Genomic DNA, 22,707 nt, shown 5'->3' with positions numbered 1-22,707 from the left:
CCAGTATAATGAGTCAGTAGGTCCCGTGAAAAGGCTGTGCAGGATGCTGTCCCTGTCAGTAGGTGGCACTTGCTTGGAGGAGCAGGCTCTGCTGTTGTTTTTGTGTGTTATCAGCTCTTGTTCTGGGTGGAGCTGGGTTGGGTAAGCCTCCCCTCAGGCACCACCAATGCCGTTAGCAGGGGTCAGAGTTTTGTTCTGTTTCCAGGAAAAGCTGTCAGGGCGGGGCTGGAATGGTCCCGCTCAGCCAGAAAGTCTGCTTGTGGGGGTGGGGCTGTCTGAGACCCGCAGTCTGGAGTGGGCCTCGCTTCTTTCCACCGTCCCCAACTCCACAGCTACTCCTGGGCCTCTGCCAGGAGACCAGACCACATGCCACCAGGCCTCCCCAGATTGTGATGCTGGCGGGGAGGTTCCCTGCGCAGGAACACCACCTGGGCTGGGCTCACGGCCTCCCTTTGAGGGGAGGGTTGCCCTCTAGGACCCTGATCTGCCCCTGGAGGCACACACACCTCAGCAGGCTGTTCACAAATATCCTTTCTGTGCCCCGGGCAATGCTAGACCTCGGTGCACGGGATCTGGTCTGCAGGTCCGACCTCTGGGTCCCAGAGTTCAAACTGTATCCCCACCAGGGAGAGGAGTTCCGGTCCCAATTCACCCACAGGGAGCCCAAGCTGTGTCTGTGTCTCTCAGCCTCTGAGTTGGCACCATTCTCCTGGGAACACCGTGCCAGCAGCACCTGGGAGGGCTGGCAGTCAGGGAGCTCACAGTCTGAGTTCCCCTGAGTCAGCTGTAGGGTCCCAAAAGGGAAGGTCCTGTTCCCTGGAGGTGCCTCCGGCTGGTGGCTGTATTGTCTCTCTGGGCAGCTGCGGGGTAGGGTCGGCGGAGGGGAGGAGGAGGCAATACGGTGCCTGCCGCACTGCTCGGGTCTGTGCACATGGAGGTGCCCGAGGGATTTGGGAGTCTGGTGCTGCGTCCACTACAGGCTCACCGCTAGCTGGTGGCGGCCGTCTCTGTGCTGGTGTCCGTAGGTCTCTCCACCCGCTGGGGAGCCCACCCGCAGTCCCAAATGCAGGGGAGGGGATAGGTGATTTATCCACCTACCCTTCCCGTTGGTCTCTGGGCTGCTCTGGCGGTCTCAGCTTCTAGTTTTCCTCCGCAGCCTCCTCCCGTGGAGTCTCCCAGGGTCTCAGGTACCCCTCCTTCCGGCCGTTGTCTGCTGTATACTTGCTTTCTTGTTTTTTTTTTCTAATTTCTGCTAGAATCTCTCTTTTCTGCAGAGACACTCTTTCTGGCAGTGTTTCTCGTCTGCCATCTTCATCCTCCTTCAAGTTCCAAAATACTCATTTTTAAAGCAAATAAAAGTGTGCCTCTACTTACCTTAGTAGTATTCTTCCTTTCTGTTTTTCTTTTTTTTTGAGATAGGGGTCTCGCTGTGTTGCCCAAGCTAGAGTACAATTACTATTCACAAGTGTGATCACAGCTCACTGTAGCTTCAAACTTGTGGGCTCAAGTAATCCTCCTGCCTTAGCTTCTCAAGTAGCTGAGACTACAGGCTCATGCCACTGTGCCCAGCTTATTCTTACTAAGAAATATTTTAGGCATATTTTAGTGTCTCATGCCACTGTGCCCAGCTTATTCTTACTAAGAAATATTTTAGGCATATAAGAATATAGATAAGAAACTAAAATAAGCACTTTAAAATGACATCATGATGTACAAAAGTTTTAAATTTTAATGTAGTTGGGTTTATCAGTATTTTTCCTTTATGCTTTATCCTTTGTGTATCTTTAAAAAAATCCTTTCATGCTTCAGTGCCTTAAACTATTTTCCTATATTTCCTTCTAAAAGTTTTAAAGATCTACTTCTCCTATATAAATCTTTAATTTACCCAGAATTCATTTTTGTGTATACTATGAGTTAGAGATCTTCTCTCCTTCCCCAGTATGAGTAACTAGTTGTCTAAAAATGATTTATTGAATATTTTCTTCTTTTCTCACTAATTACAATGTCACTTCTGTTCTATATATTTATTGATTGATATATGTCTTAATCCATGTGTGCTGCTATAACAAAATACCATAAACTGCATAATTTATAAAGAGCAGAAATTTATTTTCTCACAGTTCTGGGGTCTGGAAAATCAGGGATCAAGGTGCTATTCAGGTGTCTAGGGAGAGCTACTCTCTTTCCAAAATGGTGTCTTGTTGCTGCATCCTCTGGAGAGGGCAGCGCTGTGTCCTCACAAGGGGGAAGTTGGAAAGGGATGCAAACCAAATACCGGATGCTGGGTGAAGCCTCTTTTATATAAGGGCCTTACTCCCATTCTGAGGGAGGAGCCTCATGGCTTAACCTCTAAAGCTCCTGCCTCTTGATATCGTCATACCTGACAGCACCTGCATTTTGAAGGGGACATATTCAAACCATTAGCAGTACCTGTATGTGTGGGTGTTTTAGTGGGCTACCATTTTTGTTACAATGGTCTGTTGGTTTATTCCTACACCAATACCATGTTTTCTAATTTTGCTTTTTTAAAAAAGCTTTATTGACATAAAGTAAACTCATATTTTTAAAATGTACAATTTGGCAAATTTTGACATAAACACCTGTGAAATCAACAGCACAGTCAAGATACTGAACATTTTCCATTACTCTGAAAAGTTTTCTTTTATCTTTTTGTAATGCTTTCCCTATCATCCCACCCTAACATTCTCCACTTACTTCCCATTTGCCCTTCATTCCCAGGCAACCGCTGATCTGCTTTCAATTACTGTAATTAACTTGCATTTTCCAGAATTTTATGTATATGAAATTATACTCTTTCATTTAGCTTGTTTCACTCAGCATGATTATTATTTTATGAGTAATCTATGTTGTAGCATGTATCAGTTCTTCATTTTGAGATTTATCCATGTTATAGTGTACATCAATAGGTCATTTTTTATTGCTAAATTGTGTTTCATTTTATGAATATATAATAGTTTGTTTAAGCATTCACCTATTTATGGACATTTGGGTTGTTCCCAGTTTTTGACTATTAGAAATGAAGCTGCTGTGAACATTGTGTATAAATCTTTGTATGGATATATGCTTTTCTTCACTCCCTAATAGTCAAATGGTTGGATCATATAGTAGGTGTATGTGTATTTAACTTTTAAGGAACTTCTAAACTGTATTTCAAAGTGATTGTTCTATTTTGCATCCTTACTGCCAGTGTTTGAAAGTTTGATTTTCCACATACTGTTGATAGTTGCTATGATCAATCTTTTAAATTTTAGCCATTTTAATGTGTAGTGTTATTTCATGTTCTCTTTTCATGGGCTCACTTGCCATCTCTGTTTCTTCTATAGTGAAATGCCTGTTTATATCTTTTGTCCATTAAAAAATTGAATTTTGAAAGTTATTTATCTATTACAAATACAAGTCCTTTATCAAATACATGATTTGTAAATATTTTCCACCCATCTGTGGCTTTTCATTAACATACATGGTATATTAGGAAATGTTACTGAATATGTTAGGGTTTCAAATTTTCCTATAGGTGTGGGTTAGTTTCTGGGCTCTGTTACAGTGATCTATTGGTTTATTACTATACCAATACTGTTCTCTTATTTTTTAATAGTTTTATAATGTCTTGCCATATTGTAGGGTTAGTCTGTTTTGTTCTTTTTCTCTTTGCATTTCATTGTGGATAGTTTCCATTGCTGTGTTTTCAAGTTTGCTAAAATTTCTATTATAATGTCTTATCTGTCATTAATCTCATCCAGTGTATTCTTTATCTCAGACATGTGGTTTTCATCTTGTAGTTCAATTTGGGTCTTTTAAATATTTTTAAGCTTTGTATATTCAGTCCTTACTCTAGCTTCTTCTTTTCCTCTTGCTTTATTGAGGTATAATAGGCAAAAAATTGTATTTTAAAGTCATACATGGTACTTTGATCTATATGTGTATATGTGTGTATATACAGTGAAATGATTACTACAATCAAGTTAGTTAACACCTCTATCATCTCATATAGTTACCTTTTTTGTGAGAACATTTCTAGTCTACTCTCTTAGCAACTTCACATATATAATGTAGCGTTATTAATTATAGTCACCATTAGATCCCCAGAACTTATTTATCTTATAAATAAAAGTTTATACCTTTTGACTGACATCTCCTCATTCCTCTGCCCGCCCACATACCCAGCCCCTGGTAACCACCATTCTGCTCTCTGTTTTTGTGAGTTTAACTTTTTTTACATTCTTTATGTAAGTGAGATAATACTGTCACCTGTGTTATTTTTGTTTACAGATTTCAGTGAATGATTTTTTTCCTCGTTATCGGTTGTATTTCCTTGCTTCTTTGCATGTCTATTAAGTTTGGATTAGATGCCAGGCATTGTGAATTTTACCTTGTTGGATACTGGGCATTTTTATATTCTGGTAACTATTATTTAGCTTTGTTTTGTAATGTGTATAAATTACTTGGAAGCAGTTTTATTCTTTTGGGTCTCTCTTTTAAGCTCTGTTAGATGGTACTAAAACTGCATTCAGTCTCTGGTTAACCCACACCCCTCCCCCCCTTGTAGGCCAGATATTCAAGAGGTTTACAAAAATTTAAAATAGTTATATTCTTCTTACTATTTGGGGAAAGGGAATATAGAGTTTTTTTCATAGAAATATATATTTTTAAGTAACATAATGGACTTGTTATTTTAAATTAATAAATATGTAAAACTGCTTAGTTCTAATTTTGAATATGGTAAATACTGATAGATATATATCTTACATAAACAAAAGCTCAATAATTTGGAGTCTTCAGTAATTTTTAAGAGTGTTGAGGAGTCTTGAGACCAAAAAGTTTGAGAATGGGGGCTGTAAGGGAACATTTAGAACATTCAGATGCCTGAGACTCCCCCAAATACAGAACAGTTGCCCAAAGTGGGCTTGGAATTTTTCTAATCCCACCTCACTTTGTGTTGCCCTGAGATCTTGTTTTCTGTCTCCTGAGGCTTCTTCCAAACCCAGTTTTCTAGGTCACAGAAATAAGTAAAAGAAAAAGCAGGTGGACAGGTATCTCCTCTGCTATAAACTCCCAGTTTGGGTTTCTGGTCTTTGTTTTTGACATTTAGTGATTTTGTGTCTTTGTGTGTGTACACTCATTTGTACATGTGCATATGCATGCTCATTTGTGAATTTAAAGAGAAGTTTGTTGTACTTTAGCATCTTTGGGTCTTTTGTAGCAGTAGGTGTGGTGGGTTGATTAGTGTCCTCCATAAATTCATGTCTACCCAAACCTCAGAATGTGACCACATTTGGAAAGGGGGTCTTTGCAGATATAATTAATTAAGGTTTGAGATGAGATCGTACTGGATGGGGTGGGCCCTAAATCCAATGACTGGTGTCATCCTGGAAGAGGAGAGGACACACAGAGACACAGAGAAGAGGGTAATGTGAGGGAAGCAGAGATTGGAGTGGTGCATCTGCAAGACAAGGACTGCCAGGAGATACCAGCAGATATGAAGAGGCAAGAAGTATTCTTCCTTAGAGCCCTCAGAGGGAGCATGGCCCTGCTGACACCTTGGTTTCAGACTTCCAAACTCCAGAATTGTGAGGAAAAAAACTTCCATTGTTTTACGCTACCTGGTTTGTGGTACTTTGTTATGGCAAGCCTGAGAAACTAAAACAGTTGGGTTTTTCAGGATTTCTAGTCCATTTTCTGATCATTATAAGTATTTTTCAGGTCATTACCAGTTATTTTAGGTATCGTCAGGGAGACTTTTCAGATACATTTCATGTCAGAAATAACACACCAAAAATAAGGTTCTTATTCTCTATCAAAAGCTAAAACCTTCCAGCACATACTTTTAGTAAAAAAAAAAAAAAAAAAAAAAAAAAAAAAAAAAAAAAAAAAAGCTAAAACCTATCCAGTCATCTTCATCAGAAACCTGGGGAGCCATCATGGACGCCATTTCTCTCTTTTCTCTCTTTTCTCTCTTTTCTCTCTTTTCTCCCTTTTCTCCCTTTTCTCCCTTAGACCTAGCCACTAAGATACTAATGGCTTTCCATGACTGGCTCCCTGTGTTTGGCTGCACCACACACACTCTCCCACCTATTCTGTGCTCTAGCGCTTCTCTGTTTGTAGCTGTCTGCAAAGTGAACCCCCTTTCTGAACTTTGTTATTTGTGGTATCTCTGCTCAGAGTTCTCTCATTATCTTTCTCACCAGCCACCCACCATCTGCTCATGTTTCCTTACTTTGTTCAGGCTTCTCCAGCACCCATTGCAGACCAGCAAGCTGAGTTCAGTTAATGCTTCTTTTCTGTACGTAAAAGAAACCCGCTCTCTACCTCTATTGTGGTGCAGCAGTTCCTGTAATATTAATATATTTATGCATCTGTCTTCTCTATCAGATAGTAATGTCTACAGAAGACAGAGAGTGTCTTAGTTATCTTTGCAGCTCCAATGACCAACCCAGTATAATCTTTTTGGAGCACAAATGTGACCGTGACTTCCCTCTGCTTAAAAGTTTTTAGTGATTTCCATTGGAAAGCAGGATTAAAATTCAAGTACTTTATTTTGGCAGTCAAGGTCATTATGATCAGCTATCTTTTCAGGCCGTGTCTTGCCTTTCTTCTTTTACTTTATGCTTAGCAATACTAAATGAATTTACAAGCATATCATGTTCTTTCATGTTTCTATATTTTTAAATATTCTATTTCCTCTCCGTAGAACATCTGTGCCTTTCTCTCTGCTGTCCCTTTTATATCTAGTGATGTCTTCATCATCATGCAAAACCCAATCCAGACATTATTTCTTTCAGAAACCTTTCGTGACTCCTTTGATGTGTTGGTCAGTGGAGAGCTATCCCATCCTCTGCATCACCTCTGTTCCTTTTATGCTGGTATCCTTTGGTATATGATAAAAGATTGTAATCTTTTGAGTCATATGTAACCTTTGCATTTTAGTCCTTTTACTTGCTAGTTCTGTAATATGATATAAATTAACTCCTATAAGTCCCAGTTTTATTATCTTTAAAATAGGGATATTATTAGCTACTTTGCAGTGTTATGTGTTTTAAGTGAGATAGGATTACTTAGTTTAAAAATGTCAGCAAAATATGGTTCTTTCCTTAAGAAATACAGAAATAGGATAAGTTCTATATGATAATAGAGATATATGATTGGGAAGAAATGGTAAGTTCTATAATAAAGTACTATGGGAACAGAGGAGGGAGATTGTATTTAATAGCTGTCTGTTGAGGATTTGGAAAATATTTATTAAAATGGTAGCATAGGAAGAGGACCTTGAGAGATTTGTTCAGTAGGGAGAAGTTTTTTTTTTAATGGTAGTGGTTAAGGATATTGTAAGTATAGGACAAAATGTGAACAAAGACAAGGAAGGTAAAAAGCATGGTACTTTTCAGAGAGTGGTTGTGGTGCCAGAATGGGGAGCCTCTGGAAGTGTGCTGTAGGGAAGGCATATGGCAGTGGTGGTAAATTGGGACCCTTAGATCATCGCGCACTCTGAATTCTATGCTGTGGAATCTGGGGGGAGGAGTGTATTACAGAATTAGTAGTAAGAGTGTAGGATCTGGAGACAGAGCAGTTAATCTTAAATCCCTGCTCTATCACTTATTTGTAGCTGTGAAATCTTGGGTCTGCCACCTTCTCTAAGTCCCAGTTTCCCATATAGCCATGGGAGAGTGTGAAATTTTCCATAGGGAGAATGCAAGCAAAGAAAATATGACACCTGAGGCTAGAACTGTGAAGATTTTTTAATATATTGCATACAATAGTCCTCCTTTATCTGTGATTTCACTTTCTGCAGTTTCTTGTTACCTGTAGTCTCTGGTGGTCCAAAAATATTAAATGGAAAATTCCAGAAATAAACAATTCATCAGTTTTATATTGTGCACTGTTCTGAGTAGTGTGAAATCTCTCACCATTCCTCTTCATCCCACCTAGGATGTGCATCCTCCCTTTGTCCAGTGTATCTGTGCTGTATATGCTACCTGCCCATTAGTTGCTTACTAGCCATCAGAACAGCTGTCTTGGTATCGCAGTGCTTGTGCTCCAGTAACCCTTATTCTGCTTAATAATGTCCCCAAAGCACAAGAGTAGTGATACTGGCATATTGTTATAATTCTATTTTATTATTAGTTATTGTCATTAATCTCTTACTGTGCCTAATTTATAAATTAAACTTTATCACAGATATGTGTGTAAAGGAAAACACATAGTGCATGTGTGTGTGTTTGTGGTTTGGTACTGTCTGCAGTTTCAGGCGTTCACTGGGGTCTTGAAATGTATTCCCCACAGATAAGGGGGGAAACCCTGTGTGTGGTTGACAAGAATGTATGTATCCTCACGTAGATTCAGAAGTCTGGGGGTAGAATGAAGGAAACTCTAATACAGAAGAAGTAAAGTAAAATAGGTATGATTAATAAAATGAGATGATGTATTGAAATGATTACTTAGGCTGGGGGAAAAAACAAATAAAACCAGAACACAGATGAATGATGAAAAAGACGGGATAGAGGTTGAGCTATGGACAAACAGATTTAGTAGGCATAGGGGAAAGAAAAGAATAAATAGTGTTTGTGATTCAGAAAAAAGGTTTTCAGAGTTTGAAAGTTCATAGTTGCATCTTTACAGACTATAATAAAAGTTAACTATGTATCATTTTTTCAAGTAGAATAGAGATAAATTAGAGATCAAAGTGTTTATTGAGTCGTCATGGTAGAACTTTTGGTGAAGAATTATAAATGGGACCTATAAAGATTGCTTCCCCAGTTTCTGACTTTGTGAGATGAGTGGCATGGAACTGGTTGGTAGAAATGGAGTTTAGCACAGTGAAATATGGTTTATCTATTAATATTAATATATGTTTTTTCCTTTCTAGCATAGTCCAACATAATTTGTAAATACTTAATGACTTAACTATAGGAGTCTCAAATGAGACTAGTCTCCTAAGAAATTTTCCATAATTACTGAAACAGTAAGTGCCACCATTCTCACACTGTGTTGGTTCTCAGATACCTTGTATCTAAATTACATTACAATACAGATTGAGTATTCCTTACCTGAAATGCTTGGGACCATAAGTGTTTTAGATTTCAGATTTTTGAATATTTGCATTATACTTATACTTACTGGTTGAGCATCTCTAATCCAAAAATCCAGGATGTTCCAGTAAGCATTTCCTTTGAGCATCTTGTCAGTTTTCAAAAAGTTTTGGATTTTATAGCATTTTGGATTTCAGATTTTTGGATTTGGGATGCTCAACCTGCATTAGATCTTCCTGAGGGCTTTGATGTGCTCTAAATATGAAACATTGCTCATATTATCTTTTTTTTCTGTGTGGGTTAATCCACAGTCATATAGGAAAAATAATATGGGACAAGTTAAAGATGAGAGATGTTTTATAGAAAAACATAGTTTATTTCTTAGATTTACACTGTCTGGTTTGGAGCCACCAGTTATATGTGACTATTAAGCACTGGAAATGTGGCTAGCCCAAATTAAGGTATGAAATATATACATTGGACTTTGAAGACTTAGCATGAAAAAGTGAATGTAAAATATCTCATTAACATTTTTAATATGTGTTATATGCTTGAAATGACAATATTGCAGATATATTAGATTAAAATGTTATTTAAGGCCGGGTGTAGCGGCTCACACCTGCAATTCCAGCACATTGGGAGGTCAAGGTGGGAGGATGGATTGAAGCCAGGAGTTCGAGACTAGCCTGGGCAACATAGTGAGACTCCATCTTCATAAAAAAATAAGAAAAAAATAGCCAGGGATGGTGGTACACGCCTGTAATCCTTGCTACTCGGGAGGTTGAGGTGGGACGATTGCTTGAGCCTTGGAGTTCGAAGTTGCAATGAGCTGTGATTTCACCACTGTACTCTAGCTTGGGTTATAGTGTGAGACCCCCATCTCTACTGTTTCAAAAAATGTTATTTAAATTAACTTTACCTGTTTCTTTTTTACTTTTTAATGTGGTAATTAAAAGTTTTGTATATAGCTTGCAAATATGACTTATATTCTTGTTGAACAGCACTGTCTTAGGTGAAGGAACTCTACCTTCCTGTTTTGCTATTATATAATTATATGCTTAATTATTTGATGAATTATTAGTCCTTGGTAGAAAAGCAAAAACCAAAAAATGTTGCATGAATATCTGTGGGGTGCTAAGAGCTTAATGAAATTTATGGTGAATGGATTTTAAAATAAATATCCTTAAATTTCTTGTTTTTCTTTTTTTTTTAAGTTATATCTAACAAAAGCTGCTAAACTTTAGGGATAAAAATAATTGGATATCAGACTTTAGCTGGTTAGTCTTGGTGTCTAACATTAGACCTTTGCTTTTGCCTTGTATGGATATCTAAGTGCATTATGCGTTGTTTGTCTTAAGAGCATCATAGTCTACAAGGCTAGATTGTATTATCTGATACAATAAATTTTATGTTATGCTTGGTGATGCTTTGGTTTTGTCCCCCCTTCCCCCAACTTTAGATTTTCTAAAACAATGATATAACTTCATTTGAGAACTTGTTAGAAATACTAATTTTGATCTCCAACCCTGCTGCATCAGAAACTGGTGACGGGGCCTGGCAATGTCTTTTAACCCTCCCAGTGATCCTGATGCACATAAATTTTGAGAAGAATAGTTGTAGATTATACTGCTTTTATAGAAATAACAAAACTCTTCATAACCTCTTCATAACACATCTATTTGTAAGGAATGTAATTAATCACTTTTAAAATCTTACATTCTAAGGTGGATGCTCTCCGGTTGCGTTTGGAAGAGAAGGAAACCATGCTGAATAAAAAGACGAAACAAATTCAGGATATGGCTGAGGAGAAGGGGACACAAGCTGGAGAGATACATGACCTCAAGGACATGCTGGACGTGAAGGAGCGGAAGGTTAATGTTCTTCAGAAGAAGGTAAAGTGCAGGTGCTCTGAGTTGCGAGGCCTCTTCTCACATACATCCTCATTCCTACCAGTAAACTATACCTAAATATTGTCAAAGTTTCTTTCTCATTCTTTAGTTTATATTTTTGCAGTTAGTTATTGTTGCAGTAGGTAGATTGTTAAAACTGTTCTGCATATTTAGTTTTTAAAATTTTGAAGTAAACATGGTATCTTTCAGTAGTGCTTTTCATGCTGTTTCAGAAGAGTGCCTTATAAATGGCCAATGTGTTTGAACTGATACTCTTTTGTCCCTTCTGTCTTTTATTGGAATTGTAATGAATTAGTATACTACATGGACTTGGGATAGTGTAATTCCATTTATGTGATAAATAAGGTGATAATTTTGAATTGAAAAATATGCTACTATAATGAATATATAATGTACATGTGTCAAGGAAAGGAAAATTTCTTTTTCTCTTTTACCTTAATCATTGGAAAGAGGTTAACTCTGGAATAAATAAAAAATGTACTGATTGTGGCCCCACCTCTTTTAGTGAAAGTAGGGAATGACCTTGAGTTAACAGTTATAAGAGATGCTGAATTTATTGTTCATCTTTTTGAATTAATAGTGTAGAAATAATTGACATTGTCCCGTTTTATTTTTAACATCAATATTGTTTAACAATAATAGCCAAGGAATAAAAATCTGTTATGGAGTTCTACTCAGCCACAAAAAACAGTGGTGATCTGGCACCTCTTGTATTATCCTGGATAGAGCTGGAACTCATTCTACTAAATGAAGTATCCCAAGAATGGAAAAACAAGCACCACACATACTCACCATCAAATTGGTATTAACTTATCAACACTTAAGTGCACATAAGATTCATTGGGTGTTGGGCAGATGGGAGGGAGAGGAGGCGATGGGTATATATACACACCTAATGGGTCTGGGAGATGGAAACTCTTGAAGCTCTGACTCGGGTAGGGCAAAGGCAGTATCTGTAACCTAAACATTTTGTACCCCCATAATAGGCTGAAATTTTAAAAAATTTACAAAAAATCTCTGTTATACTTCAAATTTAGCAGGTTTTTATTATTACTATTATATACAGAGTATCATGTCCTATATTTGTAGTTTATATTAGTTTGACTTTTATTTGCTTTCAGTAAGTAATCTTAAAAATTTTATCACTCTAAAAGTTGGTTGCCTGTATCATGTTGATGGGTGTTTTAAATTTTTAAAAATACATATATCCTCACTGTTTTCTCCCTACTCCTCACTTTTGCTTACCTGTTTCTTATATATTCTTCCAGAAATAGTCTACATATAATATACACAAGCAAATATGTATTCTCTTTTTTATGTTTACCTCTTTTCTTGTATTCTTCCAGACACATGCATGATACATATAGAAGCAAAAGTGTGTGTGTGTGTGTGTGTGTGTGTGTATGTATGTGTTTCAATACAAATCCTAGCATTCCTTACTACTTTTTTTCCTTCAGTTAATAAATTTGGGAACTCCTTTCAAGGGCTTACACATTGTTATTACTAATGATGTTGTATAGATGTATAATAATTTATTTAGCAAAGTCTCTACTGATGGACATTTAGTTTGCTCAAAATTCTACTTTTACATAAAATAATGCTGTAGTAACAAATGTTGTACATATTTAGTTTATACATATGTAAGCATATTTCTAGCATAATTTCCTTGAAGGAGAATTGCTGGGTGAAAGGATATGCATTTATAATTTTGATGGGTAGCCAAGTAGCCTTAGAGATTGTACCAACTTTTGTTTCTGCTATCAGTGGATGAAAGTGCTATTTCTCCCATGTACTTGTCTACGAGTATATTATCAAACTTTCTGACTTTTTGCCAGTCTGATAGGTGAGAAAACAATGTCAGTGTAGTTGCTGTTCTTTTATCATAAGTAAGGCTGAACATATTGTTATATATTTAAAGTCTTTTGTATTTTCTTTTCTGTAAGTTATATGTTCATATGTTTTATCCATTTTTATTTTGAGTTCTTTCCTTTTAAAAAAATTGATTTGTAGTTCTTTCCCAATTGAAAAATGAACTCTTTTAGTCTGATGTGAGTTCCAAATATTTTTTCCTGTTTGGCTTTTTAGTGGGTAGGTGGGGGGTCTCGCTATGTTGCTCTGGCTGGCTTCAGATTCCTAGGTTTAGGGATCCTCCTGCCTTCGCCTCTAGAGTAGCTAGGACTACACGCTCGTGCCACCATGCCCAGCTCTGTTTGGCCTTTCACTCTGTGTCTTTGTGTGTGTGATCTGTGTCTGATAATCAGACTTTTTTTTTTTATATTTATAAAGTGAAGCCTTCTGGATTTTGTGTCATACTTCAAAAGTTCTCTTTTAGAATGTCTCTTCTCTTCTATTGATCTGTCTTTGTATTTAGTTCCACTATTTTAATTTTTGTGTTTTTGTGATATATGTTAATAGCTAACTCTTTCCATGGTACTTTTCTTTTTCAGAATGTTTTAGTTATTTTTTCTTCCCTAGTTTTCCATTTGAAATTTAGAATCAGCTTTTGTCATCCTCTGCCCTTAATTCTTTCTGTTGTGTTTTTTATTGGGATTGCATAAAATTAGTAGAACTTACTAATTCAGGAAGCATTGACAAAAATGTGGTATGAGTGTCTATGAATTCAAGTTTTGTGCTCCTCTGAAGTGTTTTAATATTTTCTTCATATAGATATTGTACATTTATTAAGTTTATTCCTAGGTTTTCTGTTATAAATAGTGTTATATTTTTTATTATATCTTCTGACTGCTTATTTTTATATATATGAGAACTTGTGATTTCTGTATTTTAGTTTTGTGTTTAGTCACCATACTGAATTCTCTTAATGCTTGGGTTGATTTTTTAGTTTATTTCTTTGGCTTTTCCAAATATGAAGTGATATTTTCAAGGAATAATTAAAGTCTTCAATTTTAATGCATGTACCTCATTTTTTTCTCTTTTCTACCAGTGCATCTGAAACTATACTAAATGATATTGGTGATAATGGACATCTTTGTTTTATACCTGATCTGAATGAGAATGCTTTCAGTTTTTTCCCACTAAAGTATGATGCTTGCTTTTGGGTTAGAATTGATAGATACGTTAAGAAAGTATCCATTTAAATAAAGTGAGTTTTAATCAAAGATGGATACTTTTATGGATGTTAAATTTTATTACACATACCTTTCGGCAGCCATGAAAGATGGTTGATTTTTGTGTGTGTATGTGTGTGATTTTTTTAATACAGTGATGTGTAAATAGTAGACTTCATAATTCCAAACCATTTTTAAATTTCTAATATACTTCATTATTCCTTTTCTTTCCTATTTTGCTTCTCATGTATTTACTTCTTATTAGGCACAATAGCATGTTGACTACTGATGTGTGTACATTGATTTTGATTCAGACTTTGCTGAATTTATTCATCAGTTCTAGGAGTCTTTTGGTGGAGTCTTTAGGGTTTTCTAGATACAGGATTATACTATCAGTGAACAAGGATAGTTTTACCTCCTCTTTCCTGATTTGGATACTCTCTCTCTTGCCTGATTGCTCTCTCTGGCTTGGACTACGGAGCTATGTTGAATGGAAGTGCTGGCAGTGGGCACCTTTGTTTCCTTCCGGTTCTTAGAGGGATGCCTTCAACTTCTCCCCATTCAACTATGATGTTGGCTGTGGGTTTGTCATGTATGGCTTTTATATTAATAATTTTGAGGTATCTTCCTTCTATGCCTAGTTTGTTGATTTTTTTTTTTTTTTTTTTTTTTTTTTGAGACAGAGTCTCACTTTGCAGGCTAGGATGAGTGCTGTGACATCAGCCTAGCTCACAGCAACCTCAAACTCCTGGGCTCAAGCAATCCTTCTGCCTCAGCCTCTCGAGTAGCTGGGAGGACTACAGGCATGCGCCACCATGCCCAGCTAATTTTTTCTATATGTATTAGTTGACCAATTACTTTCTTTCTATTTATAGTAGAGACGGGTCTCGCTTTTGCTCAGGCTGGTTTTGAACTCCTGACCTCAAGCAATCCGCCCACCTTGGCCTCCCAGAGTGCTAGGATTATAGGCGTGAGCCACTGCGCCTGACCTGTTGATGGTTTTTATCAAGAAAGGATGCTGGATTTTATCAAATGCTTTTTCTGCATCTATTGAGACGATCCCGTGGTCTTTGTTTTTGCTTCTGTTTATGTGGTGAATTATCTTTATTGATTTGCATATGTTAAACCATCCCTGCATCCCTGAGTGAATTATCCTTTTGATGTGTTGTTGAATTCAGTTTGCTAGTATTTTGTTGAGGATTTTTGCATCTATATTAATAAGGGTAAAATATTACTCATTTTCTTGCTTTTTATTTAAAGTTGAATTTTTTTTTTTTTTTTTTTGAGACAGAGTCTCGCTTTGTTGCCCAGGCTAGAGTGAGTGCCGTGGCGTCAGCCTAGCTCACAGCAACCTCAAACTCCTGGGCTCGAGTGATCCTTCTGCCTCAGCCTCCCGGGTAGCTGGGACTACAGGCATGCGCCACCATGCCCGGCTAATTTTTTTTTTTTTTTTATATATATATCAGTTGACCAATTAATTTCTTTCTATTTATAGTAGAGACGGGGTCTCGCTCTTGCTCAGGCTGGTTTTGAACTCCTGACCTTGAGCAATCCGCCCGCCTCGGCCTCCCAAGAGCTAGGATTACAGGCGTGAGCCACAGCGCCCGGCCTAAAGTTGAATTTAAATAAACTTTTCATAGATTTTTGTTTTGGGAGCTACATACTCATTTCATTTCCACATTTTTCTATTAAGTGTTTTTTTTTGTGTGTGTGTATCTGTTAGATAAATTGGTCTCTTTCCTCTCATGATTTATAAATATATTTTCTTATTTGTCATATTTTTTTTTTTTTTTTTTTGAGACAGAGTCTCGCTTTGTTGCCCAGGCTAGAGTGAGTGCCGTGGCGTCAGCCTAGCTCACAGCAACCTCAAACTCCTGGGCTCAAGCGATCCTCCTGCCTCAGCCTCCCGAGTAGCTGGGACTACAGGCATGCGCCACCATGCCCGGCTAATTTTTTGTATATATTAGTTGGCCAATTAATTTCTTTCTATTTATAGTAGAGACGAGGTCTCGCTCTTGCTCAGGCTGGTTTCGAACTCCTGACCTCGAGCAATCCGCCCGCCTCGGCCTCCCAGAGAGCTAGGATTACAGGCGTGAGCCACCGCGCCCGGCCTGTCATATTTTTTACTTCATTTATGTTATTTGTTTTGGGGTTTATGTGTCACATTTAATAGTCGTTTTATCTTGTCAATTTTAGATCATGCTTAGAAAGCCCTTGTACATACCAAGATTATTAAATAATTAACACTTGCTTTCTTCTGGTACTTTTAAGGTTTCTTTTTTCTTTATACCTAAAAGTTGGTTTATAAAATTTGCATCTTGCTGTAATGATTCAGCTTTAATATTTATTAGATAATCTTTCTCTTCTGACTTGAAATGTCACAAATGAATTATCATATAAACTTGGACCTGCTTCTAGATTCTATTTCATTTATCTGCCTATATTTCTTTGTCAGTACCAAACTGTTCCAATTATTATTACTATACTTAATAATTAGTAGGATTTTCTGTTCTAATAATTTTGTTTTTGGAAGAATTTCTGACTCTCCACTTATTTATATTTTCAGGTGAACTTTAGTATCATATTGTCAAATTCCCCTCTTCCAAAAAATAATTTTGTTACTATTTTGATTGGGTGTGATATTTCAGAAGTCAAGTGAAGAAAGTTTTCAAAGAAGAGGGAATAAATCAGTTTTGTCAAATACTGCTGATGAGTTAAGTAAAATGAGAATTGACCATTGGATTTAATAAAGTGAAGGTCATTAGTAACCTTGGTTATGATAGTTACATGGAGTAGGAAAGTTCATAATTTGTACCTAGTTCTCCTGTGATTATCTATTACTTTAAACAATATATTTAATTTTCTTTGTCTTGATTTAACAAATTTAAAAATGAAGTCACACTTACTGACTACTTTCTATGAAAAATAGTTCATTTATGTGGCCCTTTCCCCTTCTTGCCTTTTGTTGGTAAGCTTTGTTGTGTCTATATAACTTTTCCATTTTACATTGTGTTGGTTTTTAAAGGGGAAAAAGATTCTTTTCTGTAATTATAATTCATATTTTTTATTTCTGCATTTCAGGGGACTTAATGCTCATCACTAGTCCTTTAGAACCACAGCTTAACTATTCCCAAGGTTTAAACTTTTATTTAATTTTTGGTTGTCCAAAAATTTATTGGAATTGTTTTTTAAGAAGGGTCCACGGGTACTATATTTCCCAAGTCTTTGTTTGTTGACCATGTATTTGTGTTATCTTTTTATATTTTAAAAGTTAATTATCTCAGATATAAAAAAACAGAGAGTAATATAAATGTAATTACTCAACTTAAGTATAAATTTCAAATATAGTTGAAATTCCTTGCATATTTTTCCTTGATAGTATTCCCTTCTGTTCTATTCCAGAGAGAAATACTTGATTTTGAAGTTTATGCATGTCCCTATACCTTAAGTCTAGATGCATGTTTTCATACTTAATGCATGTTTTCATAAAACACATATAACAAGAGGAAATTTACATGGCAAATAAATATGTTTACCCTTACTGTGATGAGGGGAATGTAAATAAAGCCATATTAAGATTTCATTTTAGTACTATACTATACTATATTGACAAAAATTTAAAAGTCTGACAATACCAAGTGCTAGTAAATATGACAATTGAATTTCTCACACAATGCTGTTTGTATTTACATTGGTATAACTCTTTGGAAAGCACTTATCTTATTAAAATATACCCTCTAATATATCATTTTCACTGCTACATAGACATGATATATATATAGAGATCTCTGCACAGAGATATGTATAGATAGATGTATATGTTAGAAAAACTTTAGGAGATGTGTAGTTTATAGTAACCTTGTTTGTATTAAAAAGCAAAACAAACAAACAAACAAAACCCCAAAACTGTAGAAACTCTGTGCCAATGTTCACTGACAGAAGAATGGATAAGTAAATTGTGTTAGATTTACAAAATGGAACATTTCTTTTTTAAGACAAGGAAATAGGATTAGAATTCAGGAAAGTCATTTCCTCTTTAGGTAGGGAAGGCAGAAAGATGGGTTAAGGAGGTATATTCAAGTACCTTAAGTAGTTTAGGTAATGTTCTCATTCTTAAGCTGGGTCATAGGATTGTATATTTAATTGTTATACAGATTTTAGTATGTATGGATCAAATATTAAATAATGTAGTTAAAAATTAACTCAAAGCATATTTAACTTTTGTTAAGTTTGTGTGATTGGTACGTGGGTATTTATTATATACTTTATATTTTTCCGTTTGTTTGGCTATGAATAAAAATGGTTAGAAAAACTCTATATATCTGTCTGTATTCATTGAAAAATAATTTTTCCAACGTATAATCCTAAAAGTAGAACCACCTTTCTCTAAAACTTCATTTGTACATTTTGAAACAATGTCTAGTATAAATGTAGTCTCATTTTATAAAGATCAGTCATCCATTTCCTTAATTTTTTTAAATAAAAGTTTTTGGCAACTAGATTGAGTCAGCTAGTGGTCAAGTATGTCCAATTATGCTGAATGAATTGATTTTCTCCCAGTCTCCTGTATCAGTTTCAGACAGTTTTGATCCTCTTTTTGTAAACTAGAATCTGACTTCTTAGAGTTTGCTGATTGAGATTATTTTGGAGCCGTATTGAAGAAATCTAATCTTTCTTCTGCATAATAGCTTTTTAGATATTTGGAGCTTACTATTTGGTAGCCCCCAAATCTTATTTTCTTAGGTGAAATATTTTTATTTCTCTCATTGTTGTTATTTGCCCTGGTTATTTTTTCTAATGGCTGTTATGTGTCTAAACTCATTTTTCTTCCATATTTCACTTGTCCAGTTAGCATTTTGGATCTAATTGTAAGAGAGATGGTTAGGTTGATATATTTATTAAAACAAGTCTAAAAGCTTTTTTTATTGTCTATGGATTTTTTTTTTTGTAAACTCACTTTGTTTGTAGGTCTAACATTTTTATAAATCCATTTTTCTATCTGTCTTTCATCTGTGTTCCTCAATAAAACCCTTACAAATCTGTCTGAAAATGTAAGATGAGCTTTTAAAGTTCCTTCTAATGATGCCTAGATATTGAACTATGCAATATGCTCAACTATTTTTGGCTTTTTCAGGACCACCACCCACACATACTTTTCTAGCTTTCTGAGCAGTGTGTATGTTTGTATGCACTGTAATAGCCTTTGCTTTTTCTCCTTTTTCCCCTAACTAAGTTCATGTATAGTTGCATAGTCAAAATTATGTTCTTGGGTTTCCCAGTCTCCCCAGTCTTTCTAAATTGTCCTTATTCAGCATAGTACCTTCCACTATATGCTGGGCACTTTGCGAAGTGCAAAGACAAATGGATATGATCTCTGCTTTCAAGAGTCCCAGAGTTGTGGAGATTAAAGAATTTATGGTATGTGTGGTGTACAGTGGGGAAAAGGAAGGAGTTTTAGATTTGGCCTTGTGTGAAAGGAGCTTAAGGAAGTCTTAGAAGCTGAATCTTGAATGATGAATTAAAGTTTACTAGGCAGCTGGGGGAGGAGTCATCTAAGCCGAGAGCAGTGTGAATAAAAATGAGGAGCATGTTCTTTTCCAGTGTGTCTTGCCCTGGAATTTCACTTTTGTTTTTCAATCATTTTGTAATGTGCACTCTTAAAAATTGCTGGTAGAACTCTGCCTGAGAATACCTTTTCTTTCTTATGAGGCACTTTGAAATTACCTGGACTCTGGGAAAGTTTTACCCAATTCTTATGTATTGAGAAAGATTTCAGTGAATATAGTCATCTTTATTGTCCTAGTTTATTTAAGAAACAAATACAATTTTCTTTCCTCTGACCTTACAGGGTAGGTATCCCTGGAGAGATGCCTTAATTCTGTATAACAGTTAACCTACTTTGCTGCTGCTCCTTTTTTTTTTTTTTTTTTTTTTGAGACAGGGTCTTGCTCTGTCACCCTGGATAGAGTACAGCAGCATCATCATAGCTCACAGCAACCTCAAACTCCTGGGCTCAATCCTCCTGCTTCAGCCTTCTGAGTAACTGGGACTACAGGCACACACCACCGAGCCCCACCATGGTTTTCTATTTTTGGTATAGATGGGGTCTTGCTCTTGCTCAGATCTATTTTCCTTCTTGATTCAGATGCTTAATCCATACGAAAGAAGGATACAGTAACTGTTTTCATTCTTTCCTTGTTCTTTGGTATCTGCATTTGCTAATTATTTCTTTCATAAATACTTATATATTTAAGTAATATTTAACTATTATTTAGGGAGGAGTACCAAGAAGCAGTATGTTACTCTGGCATTCATCTAAGTGTGCTTTTTAAAAATTTTTTTTTCTGAGCACAGTGGCAGCTATGGTATTGGCTGGGTTGTGAGTCACATACTCTGAACTGTCTTTGGCTCCATCAGGGCCACCACTGCCCACCCATAGTCTTCTAACTTCATAGGTAGTGTATGTATTTGTATACACTGGGGTAACTCTGTGCTCAGAGAATGAAATGGGACAATAGCAGATGGCTGAGTGTGCTATACAATGGGATTAGTGCTGGGCTCCTCCTTCCCAGGATTTCCCTCTATGGTTTAAAGTAGTTTTGTGGCACAGTAAATTTCTTATCTTTATAATAAATCACTGACCTGGAAAATGTAATTGGGCATTTGAATCTGAGCTGCATTCAAAATCTGTGTTAAAATTGTACAACTTCTTGCTTGATTGATTATAAATGATAATGTAGCTTGGAGTTTAATTTGCTTACACAGATGCTATCAACATCCGTTTCCATGCTTCTGTGACTTCTGTTTATTTCACCATGCCTTGCATCTCCAGTTTCCTGGGTTTTGAGGTTTAGAGTTTTAGATTTAACAGTAGCAGAAAGCTGATTGATATATAGAATTAGAAGGGGTGTTTTATCCTAGGTTGGTTTATTAAGTCTCCTCTGTTATTTTGTTTCGGGTAGAAAGTCAGAAAGAAGGTTCTTTGTATATTCTCTTTGTTTCCGGTGGAGTCTTGGATAAGACAGTTGCTAGTTTCTTTGCTTTTTTTCCATATCATAAAATGGAAAGAATAGGCTTTTTTCCTTAAAGACAGTATTTACTAATATATTTTGAGAAAATATCTTATTTTTAAAATTGTGCCGTTTTATTTTTAATAAAGGATTAATTCTAATATTTTCTAAATGTTGTTATTTTTTAAGTCTTAACCCAGCTATTGACCAAGGTGAGTTAAAAGAACACCATGTCAGGCCCTACTTGAATTTTTAATCTGAAACATAATTTACTTAGCTGTTAGAATTTTTTCCTTCTCTTTCTTTTATTAATACTTATAATTGTTTAATAAAACTCACTTTAAAGTTTTTTGAGGATGGAGACTATGTATAGTCAAAATCTTGCAATATCATTTTACTAAAAAAATGCATAGTACATAAAGTTTGATTGATGATGATCTTTTTACTGATAGACAAGGAGATATACTCCATGTGAATTTATTTTACCTTGTTGTAAATCTTTTAATTATGTTTCTTAGCACCATCCTTTCTACTTCCAGTATACCCATCTCCAAAAATAGAAAAATAAAACAAAACACCCCTTGTCCCTGCATTCTGATGATCTAGAAACAATAAACTTCAGATATAAGTGATTTAAAATGGCAATAAAAATAGCATTGTTTTACGATAAGTAGATGAAACTCTGTTGCTGCATAATAACTATTCCTAAAACTTAGTGGCATAAACAACCATTTTATTTTGCTCTCTTTTGAGTCAGGATTTCACAAACAAAAGTGAACAAACAAAGTGAACAAACTCACTTTGGTAGTTTGTTCCTAATTTGCATGGTGTTGCCTGGAGATGCCTGAAATCGAATGATCTGCTACCAAGATGGCTTATTCACTTGCAGATATTCTACCTTGGTGTTTGTTGGCCTCTGTCTATGTAGTGTCCTTTGCCCCAGCTTCAGCAAATGCCCTGGGCTCCTCACAGCATGAGGAGAATAACCACACTTCTAATGTGGAAGCTGGCTTCCAGAGTCGTAGATGTTAGAAGCAGAAGCTGCTTGGCCAGTTAAAGGTCTTAGAAGTGGCTTGGAAGTAGCCGAGGGTCACTTCTGCTGTGTTCTGTTGGTAACAGTAGTCTTGGGACCTGCCGTGATTTGGGAGAAGAGGTCAAGAATCGATTCCCCCTTCTCGTGGGAGAGGGGAAAGTCATACTGCAGAAGAGTGTGTGAAATGGGAAATTGTTACGGCCGTTTTCCAAAAATACCTACTGTTAAAAGAAAATTTTGGATCAGTGATTAAAAAATAAAGGGGTGAGATTTTTTTGTGTGGTATGGTGATAAAGTTCTTATTCCTTTTTCTGTAATCTTATGATATTGCAGCCTTATTAGGCAGTATGGAAGAGAATTTTTTCCTTGTTTCTATGTTTTACTCAGTGTTTTTTTTTTTGGACTTATGCAGAGTGAGAACTACTCAGTGTTTTAATCTATTATTTTTAGGGTTTCTACCATCATCCATTGCTTCCAAAAGAAGCCACTTCAAACCAGAAAGAATTCTAAACAATTTAAAATTGTTTTACCCAGTTTAGGAATTACCACAGGGTATAAAAATAATGGATAGGAAAAAAGTACAGAGGAGTAAAGTGTGTGGAAAGGAAGAGGACTAATAGGAGAAGGTGAATTAATGTTATT

At 36.1% G+C, this 22,707-nt stretch overlaps 1 protein-coding gene across 21 annotated transcripts in view; it reads left to right on the top strand.

The window, feature by feature from the left end:
* Window positions 1–22,707, top strand: part of ERC1 (ELKS/RAB6-interacting/CAST family member 1) — a 560,419-nt gene that overhangs the window by 164,912 nt on the left and 372,800 nt on the right. For all 21 annotated transcript variants that reach the window (XM_012747177.3, XM_012747178.3, XM_076007810.1 and 18 more), the window contains one exon: window positions 10,769–10,936. In XM_012747177.3, the coding sequence (XP_012602631.1) occupies window positions 10,769–10,936 (168 nt within the window). The remainder of the gene's footprint in view (window positions 1–10,768; window positions 10,937–22,707) is intronic.

The sequence above is a fragment of the Microcebus murinus genome, chromosome 10 (genome assembly GCF_040939455.1).
Source record: "Microcebus murinus isolate Inina chromosome 10, M.murinus_Inina_mat1.0, whole genome shotgun sequence".
Classification (NCBI taxonomy): domain Eukaryota; kingdom Metazoa; phylum Chordata; class Mammalia; order Primates; family Cheirogaleidae; genus Microcebus; species Microcebus murinus.
Note: the sequence above shows the minus strand (reverse complement) of the source record. Positions and strands in the feature narration are given on the sequence as shown.